Source organism: Eretmochelys imbricata, chromosome 8, assembly GCF_965152235.1.
Source record: "Eretmochelys imbricata isolate rEreImb1 chromosome 8, rEreImb1.hap1, whole genome shotgun sequence".
NCBI lineage: Eukaryota > Metazoa > Chordata > Testudines > Cheloniidae > Eretmochelys > Eretmochelys imbricata.
The window spans coordinates 3,711,063-3,734,466 of NC_135579.1; the positions used below are offsets into that span (position 1 = coordinate 3,711,063).

The following is a 23,404-nucleotide window of genomic DNA, read 5'->3' on the forward strand; positions in this document are numbered from 1 at the left end:
TTGTTTGCTTGGCCCCACCAGAGGTCTGGAGCCCACCGTACTGCAATTACCTGATCGAACAGGGAATCCCGACAACTGGGTGACGGAGTGCACCAACCACGTGCTGGGCCAATGGGGGCGGCCCGGCTCAACAAACAGGACTCCCCGTCATATCACCCAGTAAGTGATCCCATCAATATGTATCAAGAACATCAACCTGTATCACAAACAAGCTTACGTGCATCATTACAAGTGCTTGAATTGTCCAAATTAATTTCTGAATACCTCACTGTTATGTGTTATGATGGACTGGCTGATACTTTTTAGTATGCTTGGTCAGAAAAATTTAAATATTTAAACTTTTGATATACTTTTTTTGCAAACATAATTGAGGGTAAAGAAGGTTGAAAACTTTCAAAACTTTAAGGTTTGAGATAAAAATATTTTAAAGGTTTTCTACCGTTTTCAACCAGCTCTACCTGTTAGTCATTATTGATGAGTCCTTAAGATACCATTTAGCAGAATATGTAGCATTAACAACAATCATCACTGCATTACACAAAGCATTCATGATCTTTGGCATTCTCAACAAAATCAAAACTGATAACGGACCCATCCGGATTTTTGTTGGCTCATGGAGCATAAGCCTTTTTGCAGCACGGGAGAGATTCATGGCAACCCGTGCAAATAGATAAAAAATAGCAATGTCTCTCAGATGTATCTATGACACCAATTCTTGTGACCTTATGGATCTCCCTCACATGAAATGACAAATGCCACACCCATGTGGCTGATGTTTCAGAGGGAGGCTATGAAACAATTTCTCTCCATCTAAGTCATCCCAGGCCAAAGACATCGGAAGATGAGACTAAAAGAAGATGACCAAGCAGAAGCTAATGTTGATCAACAAAGAACAGTTATATTGTCTGATCTCTGGAAAGGTGACCATGCACTTGTAAAGCAGCCAGTGACTAATAAGAGAAAAAGCCTGTATGAACCAAGACTTTTCAGCAGGAAGAAGAAGGCAGAAAATCTGCTGAAAATGATGCTTATGTAATCATCTGGAACATATCATTCTGAGAGAGACAGACAGACAGACACTAATAAAGGTAGCTTGGGGGATGGGTAGGGAAAACGAAGGAAAGAGGGAGTGAGGGAGACAGACATGATGGGGTGTTGGCTATTTTTAAGGAGAGAAATCACTTTGTATTTGAAGCAGAGGAGGAAGAAATACAGATGGTCTGACTCCCCAGTGGTGACAAGAGCAGGTGGTGTCCTCTCTTTTTGGTAATGACAGTAGCTGTCACCTTATTTTGAAGTCTCCTACAGGAGAAGTAGTGAAATCAATATAAAATCAGAAATAGCAAAATGATGTACTAGACAGTGAGTTTTAGTCATTTGGTCTGTGAGGAGTGAACAAAGCACATGGCACCTGGATACAAGAAGATAGGCCAACAGAGTCATGGATTCCAAGGCCAGAAGGAACCATTGTGATAATCTAGTCTGACCTCCTGTAGAACACAGGCCAGAAACCTGCCCCAAAATAATTCCTAGAGCCGAGCTTTTAGAAAAAACATCCAATCTTGATTTGAAAATGGTCAGTGATGGAGAATCCACCAACACCCTTGGTAAGTTGTTCCAATGGCTTATTACTCTCATCGTTAAATGTTTACGCCATATTTCCAGCCTGAATTTGTCTAGTTTCATCTTCCTGCCATTGGATCGTGTTATGCCTTTCTCTGCTAGATTGAAGAGCCTGTTATTAACTATTTGTTCCCCCTGTAGGTACTTACACACTGTAATCAAGTCACCCCTCAATCTTCTCTTTGTTAGGCTCAAGGAGCTCAGTCTATTTAGCTTATCTCTAGAAGGTATGGGTAAAAGAAAGAGAGCCTGAGACATAAGACCTTGTATCAGAGACCTGGGACCTGCACTAAAGTAGTGGGCAAAGCTTTGCTGATATAAAGCAAAGTCAGGTTATGAGCAAGAGGCAGGCCCTGCTCAAAGAATCTTACAAGAACAGGGCTGATATTGCAGAAACACACATTCCTAAGGAGTGTTAGTCACAAGAATACATGCAAACACATTCCAGAAGGGTGGTACCAGCATACCACGATACCAACCCATCCCAGAAAGAGAACAGGAACATGCTGACCCATCCTAAAGATAGGGTCAGGATGACAGCATGATGGATAGAGATATTTTGATCGAACCAACAGGGACAAGGCAAAGGGTGGCACCCAGATATGTCAAAGGATGGCACCCAGATACCCCAGGGGCAATACGTAACTTCTTTGTATTGGTGTATAAAAAGATATCTCAGAGGGAGTGTTTTTGTCTGGCCTTGGGGGGGGAATGGAAAGTTCCGCCACTCACTGAGCTGGTCCATTGTAATGGGTACATGTGTTAGCGGTCCTGTAGAGTCTGCAGGATACTAGGACCATGCCTCGTTGACAATAAACCTGGCTGGGTGCCTTAGCTAAAAACTGAGTCAGTGGATTCATTGGACAGTTCAGTTGGAGTCTGCTGTCTCTGCTATCTGCGCAGAGCTGGGACAGCACGCTTAAAGAACACACACAAGCAGCCAAACATCTGTCAACAGTAGGTTTTTCTAAACCTTTCATAATTTTAGTGGCTCTTCTCTGAGCCCTCTCCAATTGTGGACACCAGACGAGCTAATTGAAAACTGGGTTGTTGTTTTTCTTGAAACTTAAAGGGAAAAAAAAGTCTGCTCTTTTATCACTGTATAATGTGACAGGGTTTTCACAGTTATTTTGCAGTAAGAATTAGCATCCCTTTATCCAGTGATCTAGCCAGCTACCTAGCATAGGTGTTTATAACATGCTGATCTCCCAGATATGCAGAGCAAATCAGGATTAACAACTCATCCAGTCCCACTTCACAATAGCCAAGAATCTTTGGATTACTCTAAAGGGGCAGGTTATGTAATTTTGAGGAGGTACAGCATTGCTACCAACAATAGGAAAACACTAGAAAGTGCCCCCCGGCCCCAAGGCTAAGGTTACTTTTTCTTGGAACCATATTTTGCCCCCAGAAGAAAACATTTCACATAAGAAGCTTGAGCTGCCCTATGCTTCAAGAGACTCATGTACCTGTGGAGACCGAATCACCTTTCCTGGCTAGGGACGCGTACATGCTGCTGTCCTGAGCCTGTCTGAAACATTGTACAGAAGTGGTGCCATAGTATCTCCTCCCTTGGGGGTTACGATCGTGTAGAACAGCTTTAATTTCTGAAAACGGATATGATTTTCAAAAGCCCCTAAGTGATTTAGAAGCCCAAGTCCCAGTTACAGAGAGCCTAATGCAAGTTAGGCTCTTAAGTACTTAGGCCAATTTTGGAAATGGGACATAGGTGCTTTTGAAAAATATACCCAAGGTCATGATCCTTCCTATGAAGGCTGCGGTAGGGACGTGCTGTACCAGTGCATCTTCCGTCCAGCTGCTCCTTTTCCTGCTAATGCCACCCACATCTTGTCTATGCAGGCTGCCTGCAGAGCTCACTAGAAGGGAGGCAGCATCTGCTTTGTGCTCCCACATCATCACTCCCTTTCTGCCCCTGGAGACCCTGCACCTACGCTTGCTGAAGTTGCCACACTCTGGGTTGACCCAAAGCTTTTAAGAAAAACAGTAATATATTGAGGGGGAGGAAGCGGGTTTTACATCAGAGCAGGTGGCAACATGGTGAACGTTCATAATGAACTGAACCAAACCCCTGTTGTATTCTTTGATCTAACAAGCGGGCTGCTGGTGTGTTAAATGGAAGAACTAGAGACATTCCTGAGAGACAGTAAAAGGTAGTAAGATACTAAAGGGAAGGAAACTAAGATGTTCTTTAGCATCCATGGTGATCTAGCTGGGCCTAACTACTACTTCCAACATCAGGACGGAGAGAGTTAACAACAGACACCAATCCCACGTTGGTGCGATGCCACCAAATGAAACCAGGCTGCAGCTGTCCTAACACTTCCTCAGTAACCTTTCCTGAGAAAGGAAGGTTAGAGACCAAAGATTAAGTGACAAGGTTATCTCTATCTCTAGAGACCTTCTTCCTGAGCAGGGGTTCATTATCAGTTGGCTGACTTTGTATCCTCTTGGTGGAGGCATTAATAACACCTAGTCAATAACAGACCTAGAGGTTTTCTCCAGATATGACAAAGGGCGGGGATCTAGCTGACAAGCGGTGGGGCAAAGCTCTCCCAGTGCACCTAAAACCTCAGTGACTGAAACAGAATGAAAGCCAGACTGCGAAGTGGTGTGTTTGTTGCCTTCTGTATTCTTAGTGTTGGCCAAGTACCCCTTTCCAGCTGCATCCCCATGTTCACCAAAAATAACCAGATACTGTTGGAAGAGTTAGTTTGTTCCACCAAGAACCAGTCCCCACACCCAAATCTCTCCCTTCCAGAGGCTGCTCATCCACATTGAACCTGCACATCAAACCTTGAAGTTTGCCCATTGTTAGAGTATGTAGGAAGGCTGGTCCAGTGGGTAGGACACTAGCCTAGAACTTAGGAGACCTTGGTTCAAGTCCCTTCTCTGCCACTGACTGCTTGTGTGACCTGGGGCAAGCCACTCGGCCTCTTGGTGCCTTTGTTCCTGATCTGTGAAGTGGGGATACTTGCCTTGCTTTTCAGGGGTGTTATGAGGATAAATACATTAAAGATTGTGAGGTGCTTTGAGATGTAGTGAAGAAAAGTGCTACATAAGAGCTAGGAATTATCGTGATGAAATAAATAAAGTTCTGCATTCGATGAGGGCAAAGCTGATTCTCTAGAGCTGTGCTGTTTATTCCCCTTAAGTGTTGCTTTCTGTGGGTGGTATTTCTGTGACTGTCAGGGGTAGTGGCCTGCGCGTACAGCTAGTCGCAGTTTCCGGTCAGAGAAGGGGTTCACATCTCTGTAAGGGAGAAAATTCTACGAGTGCATCATCCTTTTGCCTGCAGTCACTCTCTCTGATTGAATGTGGCCTCCAGTACCTTCAGTGGCTATAGCCAAGGAAATATTTCTATTTTCCTTTTTAAAGACTGGCTAAGTGGAGGGTGTTGCAGAGGAGAAAGGAAGCTCTCGTGACCCATATTTTCTTTTGTCTCAGTCATAGAGATTTGTTTTAAAGTGTTATTGCCTTTCTTCTATTCCATGGCGTTTGCTCCGCGATGTTAGCGCCTGTAACCTCGGCTCAGTGCATTCCAAAGGGAATTTCTCAACTGCTTGTGCAGGGATAGAAATGCCGCCACTCAGTATGCAGAATTCCAACACGGCGCCACTGAGTTATATTTAAACCATATTCCAAAGTTTACCTTAGTTCCTTGAAGGGGTCTGCCCTGACACTGGGAGTTTCTATAGATTTAGGGAACACTGTGCCTTCTGCTCCTGAAATAACAAAACAGAACACAAGATGTAGATGTTACAAACTGTAAGCAGGGGAGTGATTCTCAAATCACACTTGGCACAATTTACAGGTTATCTGACCCCTGCATGCCCCCACTCCATCCTCACAAGTAGTCAGGTTCAGAATGCTGAGCTGAATTTCCAAAGCTGGCTGTCTCGTTTGCACCCAGAACCTGGGTGCACTCTGCACAATGCAATTCCTTCTGTTCTGAGGATGAAAAAGATTCAGACAGCCAGTCTGGAAAATTTGACCCCTTGTTATGCATAAATGTCTCTAGTACAGGTGCACACTTCATTAGCTAATACAGATGCATATCATGAAATGATTTATGTTTTCTTGCTGCGATGGACTTAAAGGAGAGAACAAAATCCCGGGTTAGTAGAGCCACCTCAAAAGGTTCGCAGTGACTTGCATGCTGAATAGGGAGGTGGTGCTGTCCAGTGAATAAACTGCAGGACAAGAAGGCAAGAGACCTGGGGTCTAATTCTAGCTCTGCCAGTGATTTTGTTGTGTGACCTTGCACAAGTCATTTGCTCTCTCTCTCTTTCACATTTCCCATCTGTACACTGGGGATGATAATGGTTTACTTACCTTTTTCAGATCTCCAGATGGCAAGTACGAACTATGAGTCACAGATTTATAAATATTAAGACCAGAAGGGACCCTTATGATAAATGAATATGACCTCCTGTATAATACAGACCATATAATTTCACCTAGTAATCTCTACATCAAGTCAATATTTTGTGGTTGAACTACAGCGCATCTTTTAGGAAGACAGAGTCTTGATTTAAGTACTTAATGATGGGGATATACCTCCACTGTTAAAAATTTGCACTCTATTTCAAGTCTGCATTTATCGAGCTTCAATTTCCGTCTTGTGTCTTGGTTTGCTAGATTAAAGAGCCCTCTATCAGAAATATTCTCCCTTTGTAGGTACTTATAGACTGGGATCAAGTCACCTCTTAATCTTCTCTTTGATAAGCTAAATAGATTGAGCTTCCTAAATCTTTCACTGAGGTTTGTTTACCAGACCTCAAATCATTCATACTCTTTTCTGATCCCTCTCCAGTTTACAACATCCTTCTGAAGTGAAAACACCAGAACTAGACACAGATTTCAGTAATGGTGCCACCAATGCTTTATGGAGGTAATATCATCTCCCTTCTCCTACTCAATATTCCCCTGCTTATACATCCAAGAATCACATTGTCCCCTTTACCCATAGCATTGCATTGGGAGTTTATGTGCAGTTGGTTATCAATCATGATCTCCAAGGCCCTGATTTTTAAAGGTATTTAGGCATTGTGGGATTTTAAAAAGGGATGTACACACTTACGAGCCAAAATCCATAAGTGCCTAAATCCCTTAGGAAAATGAGATTTAGGCTCTTAAATCAGCTAGGTGTTGGAAGGCCGAGCGCTGCAATGCCTAAATACCTTTAAAAATCTGGGCCTAAGACCTTTTCAGAGTCACTGCTTTCCAACCTACAATCCCCTATCCTGTAAGTGTGATCTACATTCTTTGTTTCTAGATCTATGACCTTGTATTTGATTGTATTAACACACATGTTGAAACGAATTCAGCTTAGCAAGAAATCTAGATAACTTTGCGTAACTATCCTGTATACCTTATCACTATTCATCACCAGTTTTAATGGCATCTTGCAAACTTTATCAGCAATGATTTCATATTTTCTTCCAGATGAATAATAAAAGATATCGAATAGCACTGTGCCATGAACAGATCCCTAGGGACCATGACTAGAAACCAACCCCTTTCCATTACATTGTGAGATCCATCAGTTAGCTGGTTTTTAATTGATTCAATATACGCTACATACTTACTGACTATTCCTATGTGCACTTCATAAACTATCAGTAGGAAATTCTTTGAACAACAATATGTATGTATTTTTTGAGATGAAAAAGAAAAGTAAGGTTACTTACCTCATAGTAACTGGAACTCTTCAAAATACATGGGCCCTATGGGTATTCACTGTGGGTGTGCGTGTGCTCTGCATGCCTGGGACTGGAAATTTTTCAATAGCAGCATCCATTGGTCCATGCCTGCACCTCCTTGTGCTGTGAACCGAAGGCATAAGGAACTCTGACAGTTTGGGAAGGAGGGGCTCCTGTCGTCTTATAGCAGAGGAGGATGCGGTTGGAAATCCATTTTGAGACAGTACAGGAAGCTCTAGTGTGGACTGCTTACCAGGAAGACCTGAGGGCAGACAAGGCCAGGCTTGAAGCCTGGGATCTTGGGCAGGAGTATTCTGAATACTGGAGCAATAAAAGGCAGGTGGGAGCATTCTCTGCTAACTAGATATAAATCTACTAATTATCTAAAAGAGGAGTATGATAATAAAAACTATTTGCAATATTCACAAGTTAAAGATAGAGCAAGCTCGAAGGCTACAGAGTGGGTGTTCTGTCCCAGTGGTAGAGAGGACCTGAAGAGGCGGTCGGTCAAAGCACCAGGAGGCAAGAGGGCACAGGTGTGGACCAACGTACACAGCTGCTGAAGAAGTACACGTGCACCCGCAGTGAATACTACAGAGACCAGCACTAAAAGAAAAACCTCAGGGTTACCACCCCCTGCTTTCTCCCCAGAAAAAACAACAACATGATACGCCTCGCATTGAAACCTGCTTATAGTGGAAAAATTCCACTGGCTTCAATAGACTTACATTTGGTTTACACCAGTGTATCCCACTCACTATGTTAAGGAAAAGTGAGAATTAAAACAAGTTTTCTAATATTAACACTACAAAACCAAACTCATGCTTTTTAAAACACTGTAAACTCAGAGATGATAAAGAGTAGTCTAAAGTTTGAAGCACTGAGAATTAAAATTGATCTCTTGGCCCAATATAAGATATTTAGCTCTTGACTTAACTATAAGCCTTTATTGCTACAAGTTGTCAAGAGTATCTGTAACTTGAGAACCCTGAAGGTTACTATTATCTGATTTGTCCTCCACCTTGATTTTCATACACATTGTAAGGAGAGTGGTCACTTTGGATAAGCTATTACCAGCAGGAGAGTGAGTTTGTGCGTGTGGTTTTTTGAAAAGGGGGGTGGGGGGTCTGAGAAAACCTGGATTTGTGCTGGAAATGGCCCACCTTGATTATCATACACATTGTAAAGAGAGTGGTCACTTTGGATGGGCTATTACCAGCAGGAGAGTGAGTTTGTGTGTGGGGGGGGGGGCAGAGGGTGAGAAAACCTGGATTTGTGCTGGAAATGGCCCAACTTGATTATCATACACATTGTAAGGAGAGTGATCACTTTAGATAAGCTATTACCAGCAGGAGAGTGGGGTGGAAGGAGGTATTGTTTCATGGTCTCTGTGTATATAATGTCTTCTGCAGTTTCCACAGTATGCATCCGATGAAGTGAGCTGTAGCTCACGAAAGCTTATGCTCAAATAAATTGGTTAGTCTCTAAGGTGCCACAAGTCCTCCTTTTCTTTTTGCGAATACAGACTAACACAGCTGTTACTCTGAAACCTTTCCAAATAATGTCAGTTTCAGTTTATCCCACACAATGGTACTAGTAAGTAACTTCGCAATGTAACGTGGCAAAAACAGAACCCTGCACATAACTGAATAATAAAATGAGGATTTTTGGGGTGGGGCGAGTGAGTGGGCATATTTGGGGGCTTGACAGTGGTGCACATAAAATATTCCTGGTCATTTTCCACTTGTATTATTGGGTTTATGCTCACACTGTGACTGTTGTTTACAGTTAAAAGAAAAGGAGGACTTGTGGCACCTTAGAGACTAACAAATTTATTTGAGCATGAGCTTTCGTGAGCTAAATAAATGTGTTAGTCTCTAAGGTGCCACAAGTCCTCCTTTTCTTTTTGCGGATACAGACTAACACGGCTGCTACTCTGAAATCTGTTGTTTACAATTATAATTCTCATTAGTTTTTTTTTTTAAATAATAAGTAAACTACACTAGTCAAAGTAATGGAGACATGTAAATGGCCAGTGATGATTTGGGCCTGGAGTTATAATGGCCTGGAGTTTACCAGGAATTCGTTATTTAATTTGGGATGAGGAAGCAATTTTTGAAACACAACCAATGAAGTTTCTAATCCATGGAGATTTTGGAAAGGCTCAAACTAAGAACATCTATTATACTGGAGCCAGACTTCCTTTCAGAAAATCAGCCATCTCCTTGTCTTCCTTCTCTGATATTCATTGCTTGATACCTTAAGCCCTACTTTTCCTCAGTAGTGATACAGACACATATGCAGTGGGAACTGGAATGAGCAAATCAACTCACGTCACACAGGTCACTGGCCAGGTCTCACACAGTTGCAAATTGGGGTTAATTCCTGACCCAAGCGAGTTGGAAATAGAGGATTTACAGTTAAGGTGGAAAATCCTGTGTCTCATAACCAGTCCCATGAGATATGCACTCTCCCTAGAACTCTGGCAGTTCCTGCTACTCTAGACCGGGCCATAGACAGGCTATCCTGGAAAGTCAATAACCTGAGAATAGAGATGGCCCAGAACAATGGAGCAAAATGTGGGTAGTATTCAGAAGTTTATGCCCAGCCACAACCAGTTCATTTCCCTTTGCTTCTGTTCCTTATTCATAACCTCAGTTATGAATATTTGACCGGCATTTGGTTACAAATTGAAAAGAAAAAACAAAACACTTATTGCACTTCTATTCCATACATTTTGTGTCTTCCTATTGTGAGAGTATCCTTTCCCATTACTCACTCCTGCAACGTATACTAATAACACTACAACTTTAGGGGGTATATTTGTAAAGTATTTACCATCTGTAAGGTATTTAACCAGACTGGGATTCCTGTAAAACTCTGGCCTGTTAGCTACTTTGGATTCTGTTGCTAGAATTCAATAACATCAGCTTTGCAAACCTCTCAGTTCTTGTTTTCATTTTGCTTTAGTTGAGGAAAGCAGATCTTTGGCAAATGTGGTAAATGTACAATCTGAACATTTTCACATGTATCCATCACCACTCTCCCCAGTTAGAGGTATCTCAGTCTTCCTCCACTTTTATTGAACATAAAGCAAAAGCAAAGTTAAGTGAAATTTACTACTAAATTATTTTTGTCTCCTGGTTGATGTTATTAAAACAGTTCATATCCACTGTGAAAGATTTATAATATCAAATGCTGTTTCATTTTAAAGTATTGGAAGTATTTTTTCACCTTATAAGACTATCTAACTTAGCACAGCCTCATTTGTCTACAAACAGCCAGATACAGTTAAGCAGACAAATATCATATAATTTGTATCCATACGTACTGTATGTCCCTAGATAATAAATTATTGTATTCTTATTATTTCATAAAGACTTCTATTAAAACCCATGCCTACCAATTCTCTCTTTCGACACTGTAATTTACCAGCGATAAATGTTCATAAACAGTTTGAGTGAAAAATCTATATACCCATTTCAGCTTTATTTTAAATTCCATGTAATATCCCTCAAAAATGATTTCATCAATGTGTTTCCATTAGCTGGTTCTCTGTCCAATAACTTAATTCCACACAATCAATCAGGTGCTTATACAGCATGTGACAGGATCTATCTGAAGTGTTTTGAATGACCGTGAAGATCCACCCGAGAGTTGTTTTTTCTCTGAACTGGCGTAAGTTGGTGGGGTAAAACCTGGCAAAATATTTTGCATGTGTTGAGCTACTGCATTAGCAAGAAGCAAGACTTTTATGTTAAGGGAATGATTGCTGTTCAACTTCACGTATTTTTTCTTTCGTTTGAGACTGTATTCTGTGGGTTCACTGACTTATTGCCACTCTGTAGCATCGGCCGACCTCCTGATACCAGCTCTGTTGGCTTGTTACATCCGCTGCTGCTCTGGGTTTCTCTATACCTTCACTCCACCACAGGTAGGCAAAAAAGGATGGGGTGAGAATAATCTCAACAGCGCGCTTTCAAGAGGCAGCTGCTTGAGTTTAAATCAGGCTTTCAGGTCCCTTCAACTCCATTTGAGAATTAAGTACCACTGCCAGTTTCCATCCTTTCTGAACAGCTTCATCTGTTGCCGGTGGAGTCAAAGAGCGGGCCCTTTCTCCCACCGCTGGAGGGGTGCTGTGGACCCAGACTTTGCTCTTACACTTCAGAAGTGGAAGCAGCACGGGACCCAACAGGCTGAGGCTCTGGCAGATGACCTGCCCCATGACATGAATCCTGCCTCTTGCACACAATGGGGCTGCTTCTTCGTTGCTCAGCACCATGCTGTGTGACATCTCATATTGTATCCCTGTCGACGGTAAAAGAAGGCTTTATCCCTGATCCTTCCTTTCAGAGTTGGCCGTTGGCACATTTATCAGGTGAGTGTCAATGCTCATGCATTTCCTTCCTCCATACAAAAACAGTGAAACCAGATTTCCACCTTTATTAATTTGCATGTGCAGAGATGGACAACTGAAGATGTTGCACTGGTAGGCAACGGGTGGATTATTCTGCTGACAGTGCTTCCTGGCAATCAGCTCACCAGCAGACAGGCTAAGATTTTCAAAACGGAATGACTAAAGTTGGACCTCTACATCCACACTTAGGGCTTGTACACACTAGCACTTACATTGGTGTAACGTATGTTGCTCCATGGTTTGAAAAAGGCAGCCCCCGAGTGACGTAAGTTACACCGACCTAAGTGCCAGTGTGGACAGCACTATGTCAGTGGGAGAGCTTTTGCTCCTCACATAGCTACTGCCTCTCGAAAAGGTGGATTCATCACGCCGACAGGAGAGCTCTCTCCCATCAGCATAGAGCGTCTGCAGTAGCCGTGCTGCAGCTGCACCACTTCGGCAATTCTAGTGTCAACTAGCCCTTAGACATCTTGAAAAGTAGCCTAGCTTTGAAAAGCCAGTGGGAGGAGCTGGGTGCTTAGCACTTTTGAAAATTAGGCCAATTATTTGCAGTGAGGCTGAAACTTTAGGCCAGTTTTGAAAATCTTGGCCATGAGAACTCAAAGCTGTGACTACAGTTCAATTGGTAGGGGCAAACTGCACATGTATAAAGAGAAACAAGGTCACAGCCCAGATAAAAAGAACCAGGGTACATTTCCAAGTTATTTTCCACCCTTTTCTTTTTCGTGGTCAACATTTCTTTCTTGTTCCATTTGCTCTTCTATTAATAACCCTACATCCATGGAACATTTTTAGTATTTTAAATCACTGCTTTACAATAAAATAGGAGTCAAATTGTTCTATGAAGAGATTCTTAATTACTTTAAGCTTGTATGAACTTCTCTTTAAAAAACTCCCTGTAGTTTCATGTAATCTGAAATTAATTTTTTTCAGATAGTCAGAGGAAAATGTACACTGTTGTGATTTCCAAAAAGCTTCTGTGGTCACTATTATTGATCAGGGTGCATTCAGCAACTCACTCATTAAAATACCATGTAACTAGGTTCTCCTCTGTGGGTCCCAGCAGGTCAATATGCTAGACTCTTTAGAAAGTTAACGGCAGTGCCAACAGATCCGAGGGAAGTAAATTCAATACAATATAGTCAGTAATGATCTGTGCCTGCTTCTTTTAATTCAGAGCTACTTTAAAAGCCTTATTCATCCTTAATCTATGTTCTTAAATGGGTGAACACAGTAATAGTGATTACTCCCCGTGTAATCCCATCAAATCCGAAATCAATAGAAGTTCCATTCCGTGCCTCACCAATATAAAATGGCTAGATTCAGCGAGGGTAGTGGAAAAAAGTAATAAATCTTCCTTCCTTCCTTTCTTTCTTTCGCAGACTAGCCATTGTTTTGCCATAACCAATATTGCTTCAACTCTGCTTTGTTCCCTTTGCTTTCTCACCATCTTTAATTATTGGTACTTGTCAAGGTTCCTTCCCCACTCTGAACTCTAGGGTACAGATGTGGGGACCTGCATGAAAAACCTCCTAAGCTTATTCTTACCAGCTTAGGTTAAAAACTTCCTCAAGGTACAAACTTTGCCTTGTCCTTGAACCCTAAGATGCCACCACCAAGCGTGTTAAACAAAGAACAGGGAAAGAGCCCACTTGGAGACGTCTTCCCCAAAAAAATATCCCCCCAAGCCCTACACCCCCTTTCCTGGGGAAGGCTTGATAAAAATCCTCACCAATTTGCATAGGTGAACACAGACCCAAACCCTTGGATCTTAAGAACAATGAAAAAGCAATCAGGATCTTAAAAGAAGAATTTTAATTAAAGAAAAAGTAAAAGAATCACCTCTGTAAAATCAGGATGGTAAATACCTTACAGGGTAATCAGATTCAAAACATAGAGACTCCCTCTAGGCAAAACCTTAAATTACAAAAAGACACAAAAACAGGAATATACATTCCATTCAGCACAGCTTATTTACCAGCCATTTAAACAAAAGGAAATCTAATGCATTTCTAGCTAGATTACTTACTAACTTAACAGAAGTTCTGAAGAGCATTCCTGACCTGTTCCCAGCAAAAGCATCACACAGACAGATAGACCCTTTGTTCCCCCCCTCTAGCTTTGAAAGTATCTTGTCTCCTCATTGGTCATTTTGGTCAGGTGCCAGCGAGGTTATCTTAGCTTCTTAACCCTTTACAGGTGAAGGGGTTTTGCCTCTGGCCAGGAGGGATTTTATAGTTCTGTATACAGAAAGGTGGTTACCCTTCCCTTTATATTTATGACCGTACTGTTGACAATTGTGTTTATTTTTAATAAAAACATAAAATAAAATATTTTGAAAGTCCACAAAATCATTAGAGAAGCCAAAATCCAGGATGATTACCTTGGTACCAAACAATTATTGTCTGTACTAATTCCCTTTAAAGGAAAAAAAATGCCATAAATCTCATGGGCCTGATAACACAGATTTTTTCTGCAAATCAGACAAACCAATTTTCTTGTATCTGGCACCAATAAAACAGATAGTGCAAATAAAAACAATGTAATTTACATATCAGTAAGTTATACCAGACTGCCCTTTCTATGGGAAAGTCTCTTGGGCCCAGGGATTTTGTTTTAACATACTGGCTTAAGGCAGCTGTTTCCCTGCTGTGTTCAGCTCCAGCCTTAGGGTTGAAGGACAAAGATGCCCACCGAGGGTCAAAAACATTAAATATATTTCTTACTACTTCTGTTCAAACTATGAAGTCCTAAAGTCCTTAGTCCTGGCCAGATTGCGCCTCCCTGGGAAAACCCATGGGAAGGAGAGAAAGGGGAGATCGCTGTGAGCAATTCCAGACATTGTATTGAAAGGCAGGATTTGCTTCCTCACCCCTTTCCCAATCACAAAGCCAATGATGCCCTAAGCTCCCCAGGGACGTCAGGATATCAATAGCAGGAGGCCTGGGGGTCTGTGCTCTCAGCAGTCCCACTCAGTGCACCCTCTCAGGACTTCTGCAGCCAAAAGCAGCCCCTAGGGCACACCGCTAAAGGAGGATCCTCACTGCAGAAAAGGGGACCAATGATATGAAAGCTGGCCTGACTACATTACCTTTGCACTGTGAGCTCCACTAGGTACAGGGGAGAGTATGTACCTTCTTCCTGCGGCCCACCCCATCCCTTGAAGAGTCCCTGTAGCATCAAGGAACGCTGTTGCAAAAGTGGCTGAGGGTCCTCTTCATGCATGGATCTCACAGCATGACTGGGCCCTCGGTTTGTATTCAGTGCTTACCCAGGCAAAATTCCTGAGTGTCACTCACAGTTTGTCTGAGCAAACATCAAGACTTCAGGATTTGGTCCTTAATCTGTCTACAGGCGCACAGGATTTGAAAGTGAGGAAGAAACTTCATTTCCTCTCAGTTCAACTGCAGTTCATAGCCAAACGGTGCAAATGGATCACCCTTTCTCATGCCTTTAGTTACTGGTGGACAGTGTATTGATTTCTCATCGCATCCCTTTTTCCTTTGTTAAATGTGATTTTTTTGCATCCTAGTGATGCAAAGAAAACACATTAGAGGTTTAATAAGACTGCAGTCACACAGCTTTGCCTGACGAATAAAGGAAATGAATACTATTTCCAGCCTTAGTGCTGCCAAGGCTAAAAACTGTTAGCACTTGTCATAATGTTTCATCAGTAACTTAATTTTTCTCTTTGTCCATTCTTCATCGCACTGATGGCAGAACGTGGCTCTCACTCCCAGGTTACATTATCAGTACTACTAATGTCCTCAAGAGCTCAGTCAGAACTGGACAGAAACTGAGAATGAGTGTTGCAGGCTCACAGCAGCCTCCTAAAGAAGTGGTCTTCCACCATCTACAGCACAGTGCCTTATTTTAATCAGACACAATCATCTTTTAGATGGTTCGCAAAGGACAACTGTCACCACTGGCAAGACATTTTAACCCTCTCCAGTGATGTCCTCCCTCTTTCGGAAGAGCTAGCTACTGGAACTGTGGCCGGGATGTTTCACCTCAGGAATACACACCGCACAATCCTCTCTATTTCAGCACTGGGATTCAAGACTGCTATTTGTCCACACACACAGCATTTCAGGGGACATAAAGGTGAGAGCACACGGTCCATTTCATTTTGACTCGTACCAGACTTGAAAGCTTTGCCTCCAAAGGTGGGAAACTGGGGCTACTGCTCATACTGCCATGCAGACTCCAGCCAAAAGCCATTCTGAAAGCACAATTACCACTGCAAAGGTTAAGCAGAGGTCTTGACCTGAACATTTTAGACAGAAACAAACGTCCCTCAGAGAAGTGTATATGATAAAAAATTACTGTAAGATAAAAAATGTACTGCATAAGACTCCCCATCTTTTTCCATCTCCACCTGAAAGGTCCTGAGTTTATCATTTACCTTTGCAATAAAAGTAACTGACAAGCAAATAACGTTGTGGCTAGTATTCATAAAAACTCAGCTGTACTATTATACTCATTCTGCTGTACAAATCTCAACTAGCCCAGTATGTAAAGGGTATGCCAAGAATTTACTAAAAATGCAACACTAAAAGAATCAGGAGGCTTATTTGTTCTCTATCAGGCTTGGACCTCCTTTGTAGCACCTCCTTTGTTCCTCCCAGACTACGGCAACCCAAGACCTACTGAAAATGTTTGAGGACGCAAAGCCGTTGAGACAGCTGGGATGGTTTACACAGAGATATTAGTTCATCACATTCATGTTAAACCGTATCCTCCTCCTGACCAACCTGGAAAGCGCTGGGGGCAATACAAATTCCCTTTCATCCTCTCTTGTGTAGTGGCAGTCTAATACTTGTGAACACAAGACTGCAAATTCAAAACAGATTAAACCAAAACCAAACCTTTGGTTTAAAGTGATCATTCTGTGAGGCCATTATGTAGAGAGTTCTTTAGCCACAGGCATACCAGGTTATGTTGCTTTCCATTTGTAGTGCTTTATTAACTAAAATCTTTATGGTGTAAATACATTTCTCCTGTAAATAACGAAGTAGAAATGTGCCTTTGGAACAAATGACTACAGACCTATTAATAAATTAGCAATTACATTTCAGCACCTGAGACTCCACCTGGGTTACTAGACACATTAGTGAAATCAAATCAGCAGGAAAAACTGCTCGGAAGAACAATGATCCCAAAACAGAGAATGGTCCAGAAAGCAAGTGTGGTTAGCAACACCCTCAAATTCTGTATATTGATGCTCCATTTCATGGTCCACATGGAATTTACCATGGGTCCCCCACTTAGGGCCACAGAAGGATGTGAGCTCAGTAGAACCAGAGCAGTTTTGCTACACAGACATGGCTACAGGAGAGGAGACAATGAAAGGGGTCAGCTCAGCTCCAAGGGGGCTCTGACATTCTGGTGTGTAGGGATGTAATGTGGGCAGAATGAGACTTGGGTCAAACTCCCCTGCAGAAGAGCTACTGCAGTCATGAGCCTGGGAGATTGAGGGGGCAGGATTCCGTCCCACCATAACCTCAGGAAAGCACAGCCGCTTTAGCTGGCCTGTGCCATGGGGAGAGGGTTTAACCCAGTGTTTAGTAATAGCAATAGTAACCATTTATATTCTGGTCGTCAAGTTTGGGACTCCTTTCACTTGGGGACAATCTCTGCCCTGGAATTCGTATGTTTTATACAATAGGGGCCTTATGCAAAGCCCACTGAAATCAAAGGAAACTCTTAGATGCCTTATTAGTGATCTTTGTCATACCACGAGAACCACCAAATATGGCACTTGTGTACAGTGACTACGTCCCACTGCACCTCAACCTGACTCCCACATGTCTATATTGGCGCTTCCTCTACAATTTAAAACCAGAGACCAAAACAGCCAGTACAATGCGTAAGCACTCTCCATATTGTCTTGTTTTAAGATCATCACAATTCATCTGGATTTCCACCAATATTCAGTAAAAGAAAAACATCAATTCACTTCCCACCATAAATATTAATTACCAGAATTTGTTGGCAAGCTTTCCTGAAAACAAACTCTGAAATCTAACGTCCAAAAAGATGTCAAGGCCTTTGGGAGAACTGATTCCAGCATGCCATCTGATGTTGTTTTAAAAGGCTAAATTAAGAATCTGACCACAGTTTAATTTCTGTAAAAACTCTCACTAATTTAAATTGCTTTAGATTTAATTAAAAATGCTTTTGTATAGAGATAATAATGTAACTGGTAATTAGTATCAAGTGGCATCTAGAGGGCATATTTAAAAACTAATCTGGAGAATAAATAGAGCTAATTAACAGTTAGAATAATGCTTTATGATTATCCTTTGTTTATAAATGTTATAATGTTCAATGTGCTGTAGAACGAAATTGGTAATTAATGTATATCAAAGTTACTTTTCAATGTTCTTTTACTGAAGCATCTCTTAGATACAACATTTTTTAGATTATCATAATTTGTTTTATTTCGGGGTGGGGGAAGGGGTATGTGAGAGAGGGGAACTGTTTACAGCACAACATGTGAATTTAGTTAGGGCCAGTTTGTTTCTCCTTCCACTGTTCAGAGTGTGAGAGTTTATGAGCCCTTGGGAGATACCCAAATCAGCACTAGATTGTGTCTTTTTGGTGCGTGCCAAGCTATACAGTGTGGGGGACGATATAGGGAACCCTAAGCTGTCCTCCTCCGTGAATGTCTGCCATGTGAGACTCAATGAGGAATGAAGTTCTACTCAGTGGGAGTAACGGTGGCAGATTCTGCCTCTGAGGGGTTGACTGTGAATCAAAGCCATAGCCCGCTGTATAGAGGATGATCCAGTGGTTAGGTCACCAGCCTAGTAACCATGTTAAATTCTCCACTCTGCCACAGACTCCCTGTGTGACCTTTGGCAAATCACTTCATCTCGCTGTGCCTCGGTTTCCCATTTGTAAAATGGGGTAATAGCCCTGCAAAACCTCACAGGGGTGTGTGAGGATAAATGCATTAAAGATTGTGAGGTGTTCAAATATTATGGTAATGAGGGCCATATAAATACCTAAGGTAAAGAGATATGTCCAGGCAACAATGTGGACTCCTACGTAGCTGCCACGTCTGTCCTGCTTCTCTGTCTTTGAACTCCTGGAATTGACCTCTGCTCTGACTTAGATCCTGACTTCCATCGATCCCCAGAGCCCCAGCACTGATCCTGATCCCTGGTATTGACTCCTGGCCCAATTCTTGTTCCCGCCTCCAGTTCTGTCCTTCGGCTTGACTCCCGACTCAGACTCTGGCTTTGTCCCTCAGCTTCACTCCGACACCAGCTCTGACCCCTGGCTTCGGCTCCTGCCACTACTCCTGCCTATCTTCATCCAGGATCCTGACCCTCAGGTCCAGACAAGAATATTGGAAGGAATACAAAGATACAGAATAACATCTCCTGGCATGGTAAGCAGCGACGACAACCACTTTTTGAGACACAGTTAGATTACAGAAACGAGGGCGAAAAAAATCAAAGCCCAACACAAACGCTGAAAACGTTGCAGCTCAAGGTTACTGAAATACTGTACAGTATAACCTCTATTCTCCTGTCACCATATCTTTTCTTCTTTCATGTCTCTACCTAAGCCTGATAAAACCTTGAGAGAGATTCTGCTGCAAACATAAATAAAAATGCACGATAGCATTAGCAAGCTCCCCACTCCTTATGTTCCAGTGACTACAATGAGGCATAAACTCAAACTGATATATCTAAAACTACTGCTGCTTCCTCCAGAGCAATTCAAGCAAATAATAGACAAATATTTTTCGAGCTATGTCATCTGAAAAGGAGTATTTGCAACCTGTGGAATACTTTTTATCAGCTAATTATCACTTGGTTTGACCAAGAAAAATGGTCTAAAATATCCTTCTACTCTGAGATCTCCAGGAGAATACTTAGACTGATCATCTCCTGAATTCATAAGAATTGAATTGATCCAATATCTCTGAAAAATGCAGTGGAGGATAGGAGACTTGTGTTAAGAGCCTAATTTTGTGGTATATATTTTACTGCTCTAAAACTGCACATTTGCTTTAACGGTCAATTTTTAAATTTTCTAATAAAAAAGAGACACCATGAAGTCTGGAAAGCACCAAATTACAAAATCCATATAAACATATATATATATATATATATATATATATAAAAATACACACATATTCCATACAGAAAGTGATAGATATAGAGAGGTATATTACATAGTGTGACAAAGTTCCTCCTCTACCTTGGTGGGTCTTGTGCTTATTGGCGGATTTGCTCGCCTTGGAGCTTCACGGCAGCCCTCAGCTTGTCCGTTTTTTCGAACCCACAGTCCAGTTCGACTCCTCCTGTGTCTGACCAGGAGTTGGGAGGTTTGGGGGAACCCAGGCCTGCCCTCTATTCCGGGTTCCAGCCCAAGGCCCTGTGGCATGCAGCTGTCTAGAGTGCCTCCTGGAACAGCTGGGCGACAGCTACAACTCCCTGGGCTACTTCCCCATGGCCTCCTCCCAACACCTTCTTTATTCTTACCATAGGACCTTCCTCCTGGTGTCTGATAATGCTTGTACTCCTCAGTCCTCCAATAGTCCGTGTTCTCACTCTCAGCTCCTAGTGCCTCTTGCTCCCAGATCCTCACACACACACCACAAACTGAAGTGAGCTCCTTTTTAAACCCAGATGCCCGGATTAGCCTGCCTTAATTGATTCTAACAGCTTCTTGATTGGCTGCAGGTGTTCTAATCAGCCTGTCTCTCTTAATTGTCTCCAGAAGGTTTCTGATTGTTCTGGAACCTTCCCTGTTACCTTACCCAGGGAAAAGGGACCTACTTAACCTGGGGCTAATATATCTGCCTTCTATTACTCTCCTGTAGCCATCTGGCCTGACCCTGTCACAATAGATATGTAGGTTGTTTTATTTTTTAAATGAACACTTGCATGCTCTTTTTTCTCAATTAAAAACATCCTCCACCCAATACTCCTTTGCAAGCCTTCTATAACCAAACAGCAAGCACTGTACTGGAGGGCAACAGATTTAGGCTCACAGACTCTATTGGCAGAAGGGACCATCATTACTCCTTGACACAAAAAGGAGTAATGGTCTCAAGTTGCAGTGGGGGAGGTTTAGGTTGGATATTAGGAAAAACTTTTTCACTGGGAGGGTGGTGAAGCACAGGAAAGGGTTACCTAGGGAGGTGGTGGAATCTCCTTCCTTAGAGGTTTTTAAGGTCAGGCTTGACAAAGCCTTGGCTGGGATGATTTAGTTGGGGATTGGTCCTGCTTTGAGCAGGGGGTTGGACTAGATGACCTCCTGAGGTCCCTTCCAACCCTGATATTCTATGATTCTGATTCTATGATCGTGATCATCTAGTCTGAGCTCCTGCACATCGCAGGCCACAGAACCTGCCTAACCTCTGGCTGAGTTAGTGAAGTCTGCAAATCATGATTGAAAGACTTCAATTTACAGAGAATCCACCATTTACACTAGTTTAAACCTGCAAGTGACCCATGCCTCATGCTGCAGAGGAAGGTGAAAAGGCTTCACGCTTCTAAAGGGGTTACGATATATAACTATGGGGAAAAAATGTTTAAAATTATTAAAAACACCTAAACAGTCTCTTTTCCACCTAACTGAAATAAACACAAAGGCTGCTCAGGCATTCGAGCACTCGTACTCACAAGATAATGCCAGCATAAACTTTGACAGAAGGACCTGGTGCAGGAAACTCTGGGGAGTTAAGCTGATCCAGGCTGCGGTAGCATAAAAAGACAAACCCCTGGTTTATAGGGGAGGGGTTTTTCAGATCAAGCACAGCCCTCAAAGTAAATTAAGCCAGTCAAAGAGGAGCAGCAGCAGAGGGATGCACCAATTCTGTGGCTTTCAACAGAGAATCCTGCCAATAGGACTCCTGCAGAGTCTGGTGGGAGTTCGTGTTACTCCGGCCTACCTTGAATTACTGAAGAACTCCAGTGAATGACAACAGTGGAGAGTCTGGCTGCCTGCCAAGGGGGGCGGGGTGAATCCCTCATTGGGTCTAGCGGATTAAGCCATGCCAGCAAAAAAGCCATATTGGGCTCCAAGACACAGCAAACTCTCATATGGATATTAAGGAAAAATTAGGTAATATAAGATAAAAGCTCATAGACTATCAAGGAAATTAGTATGGAGACTAAAAATACAATGTGGGAAGCAGTTCTTCTGAAAATCGTATTGCTTTAGAATGAATGTAGGGTTGGTGAAAGGACCAGATCAACAGGACTGGAGTCCTCTGTTTATTCCCAGGACAGTGACTGTGGCCGTGAAAGCTACCCTACACTGCTCCATTATCATCCGTCATCTTGGACCCAAAGGATTGAGCAGGTAGCTCAGCCTCCAAAATCATCCAGTGTTTGGCCTCTCTGCTAAGACTGCCAAAACTAGTTATTTACTTCTCCAGTGAACCTGGATTGCAGCCACCAGTAACTTATTAGGAAGGCTAGCCAACAGCCATCACATGACAGCAACGGTCACAATCAGCTTGAGGCACATTCAAAGCACAGATGTAGGTGCAAGGCAGTGAGTCCCATTACCAATCCCATGAGCAGTCCAGTCTCCCAAGGCTTGACCAACCCCCACTGATGTCAACAAGAGTTTTGGTGTTGACTTCAAACCGAGCTCGACCAAGCTCTTAGAAAACTTTCTGAGAAGTTTAGACAGTTTTAGAACAGTTGATTTGTCTAAGAGCTCTTACCTAAAACTCTCAGTCTCTCTGCTCCCACGACCACTTCGTTGTCATCTGCAGAAAACAGCAATTTTCCAGAGAGGGATTTCACCTCAAATTTTTGGCTGTGTGCTTCCACTGCTTGGGGACCTAGAACAGGAGAACAGGTTTAGCCCATGTTTTCTGAAGAAAATCATATGGTATTTTTATGAATGCAATAAATCTGAGTGTTGAGATTATCTCAGTAATTCTGCATGTATGATCTACAATTTGATCAACCACTCAGAGAGATTTCTCCTCTTGAGCGTGTGACTTCTCCTTAGGACAAGGTAATAACATGATGTTTAAACCGCCCTGTAAAAATGACCATGATTTCTTCCTATGCCTTAATGAACATTTGTTGACATTACAAAACCACCAAGCAACTTATCACAACTGGGAGTTTCTGCTAAAGAAAGACCCAGACATGAAATAGCAGAGTGTGTTATCAGCCCTGATTTAAGTGCATTGGCACAGCTGTACAAGGTACGAAGATTTTTGCAAGGCATGAGTGTATGAAAAGGACGAAAGGAAGCAAGTCCAACATCTGCCCTTTCTTTGCTTGGCTCTGACTTTCATATAAATCCAATTTACCCTGAATAAACTGATGCTGGTATCTGACATGCTCCAATCCAAAAGGAATACAAAAATCAGGAGCAAGTGCTTCATTTTGAACTGTAGACTGATGGCCTGTTCTACTGAAATCAATAGGAGCAGATGAGGTACAGTACTAAGAGTCTGACCCTGAGAAGGGATGAGCATTTTCAAATGAGCCTTCACAGGATGAGGCCCTAAGTGACTGGCTTTCAAGCGTGTACAAGACAAAATAAAGGGAAGTCACCTTTAATATTTCAGAAAGTTTTATATGAGTAACACTTCCCCAGTATTTAGCTCTTATCTTAATACTACTGCTGTCTTTTGATGTGCTCTGCA

General features: G+C 42.3%; 1 protein-coding gene across 1 annotated transcript in view; it reads right to left on the bottom strand.

Annotated features, from left to right (window-relative positions):
* SGCD (sarcoglycan delta) overlaps positions 1 to 23,404 on the bottom strand; it is a 203,764-nt gene that overhangs the window by 50,820 nt on the left and 129,540 nt on the right. The window contains exons 5-6 of the mRNA XM_077824280.1: positions 22,463 to 22,582; positions 5,294 to 5,366 (exon numbers count right to left, since the gene is read on the bottom strand). Coding sequence (XP_077680406.1) covers positions 5,294 to 5,366; positions 22,463 to 22,582 — 193 coding nt within the window. The remainder of the gene's footprint in view (positions 1 to 5,293; positions 5,367 to 22,462; positions 22,583 to 23,404) is intronic.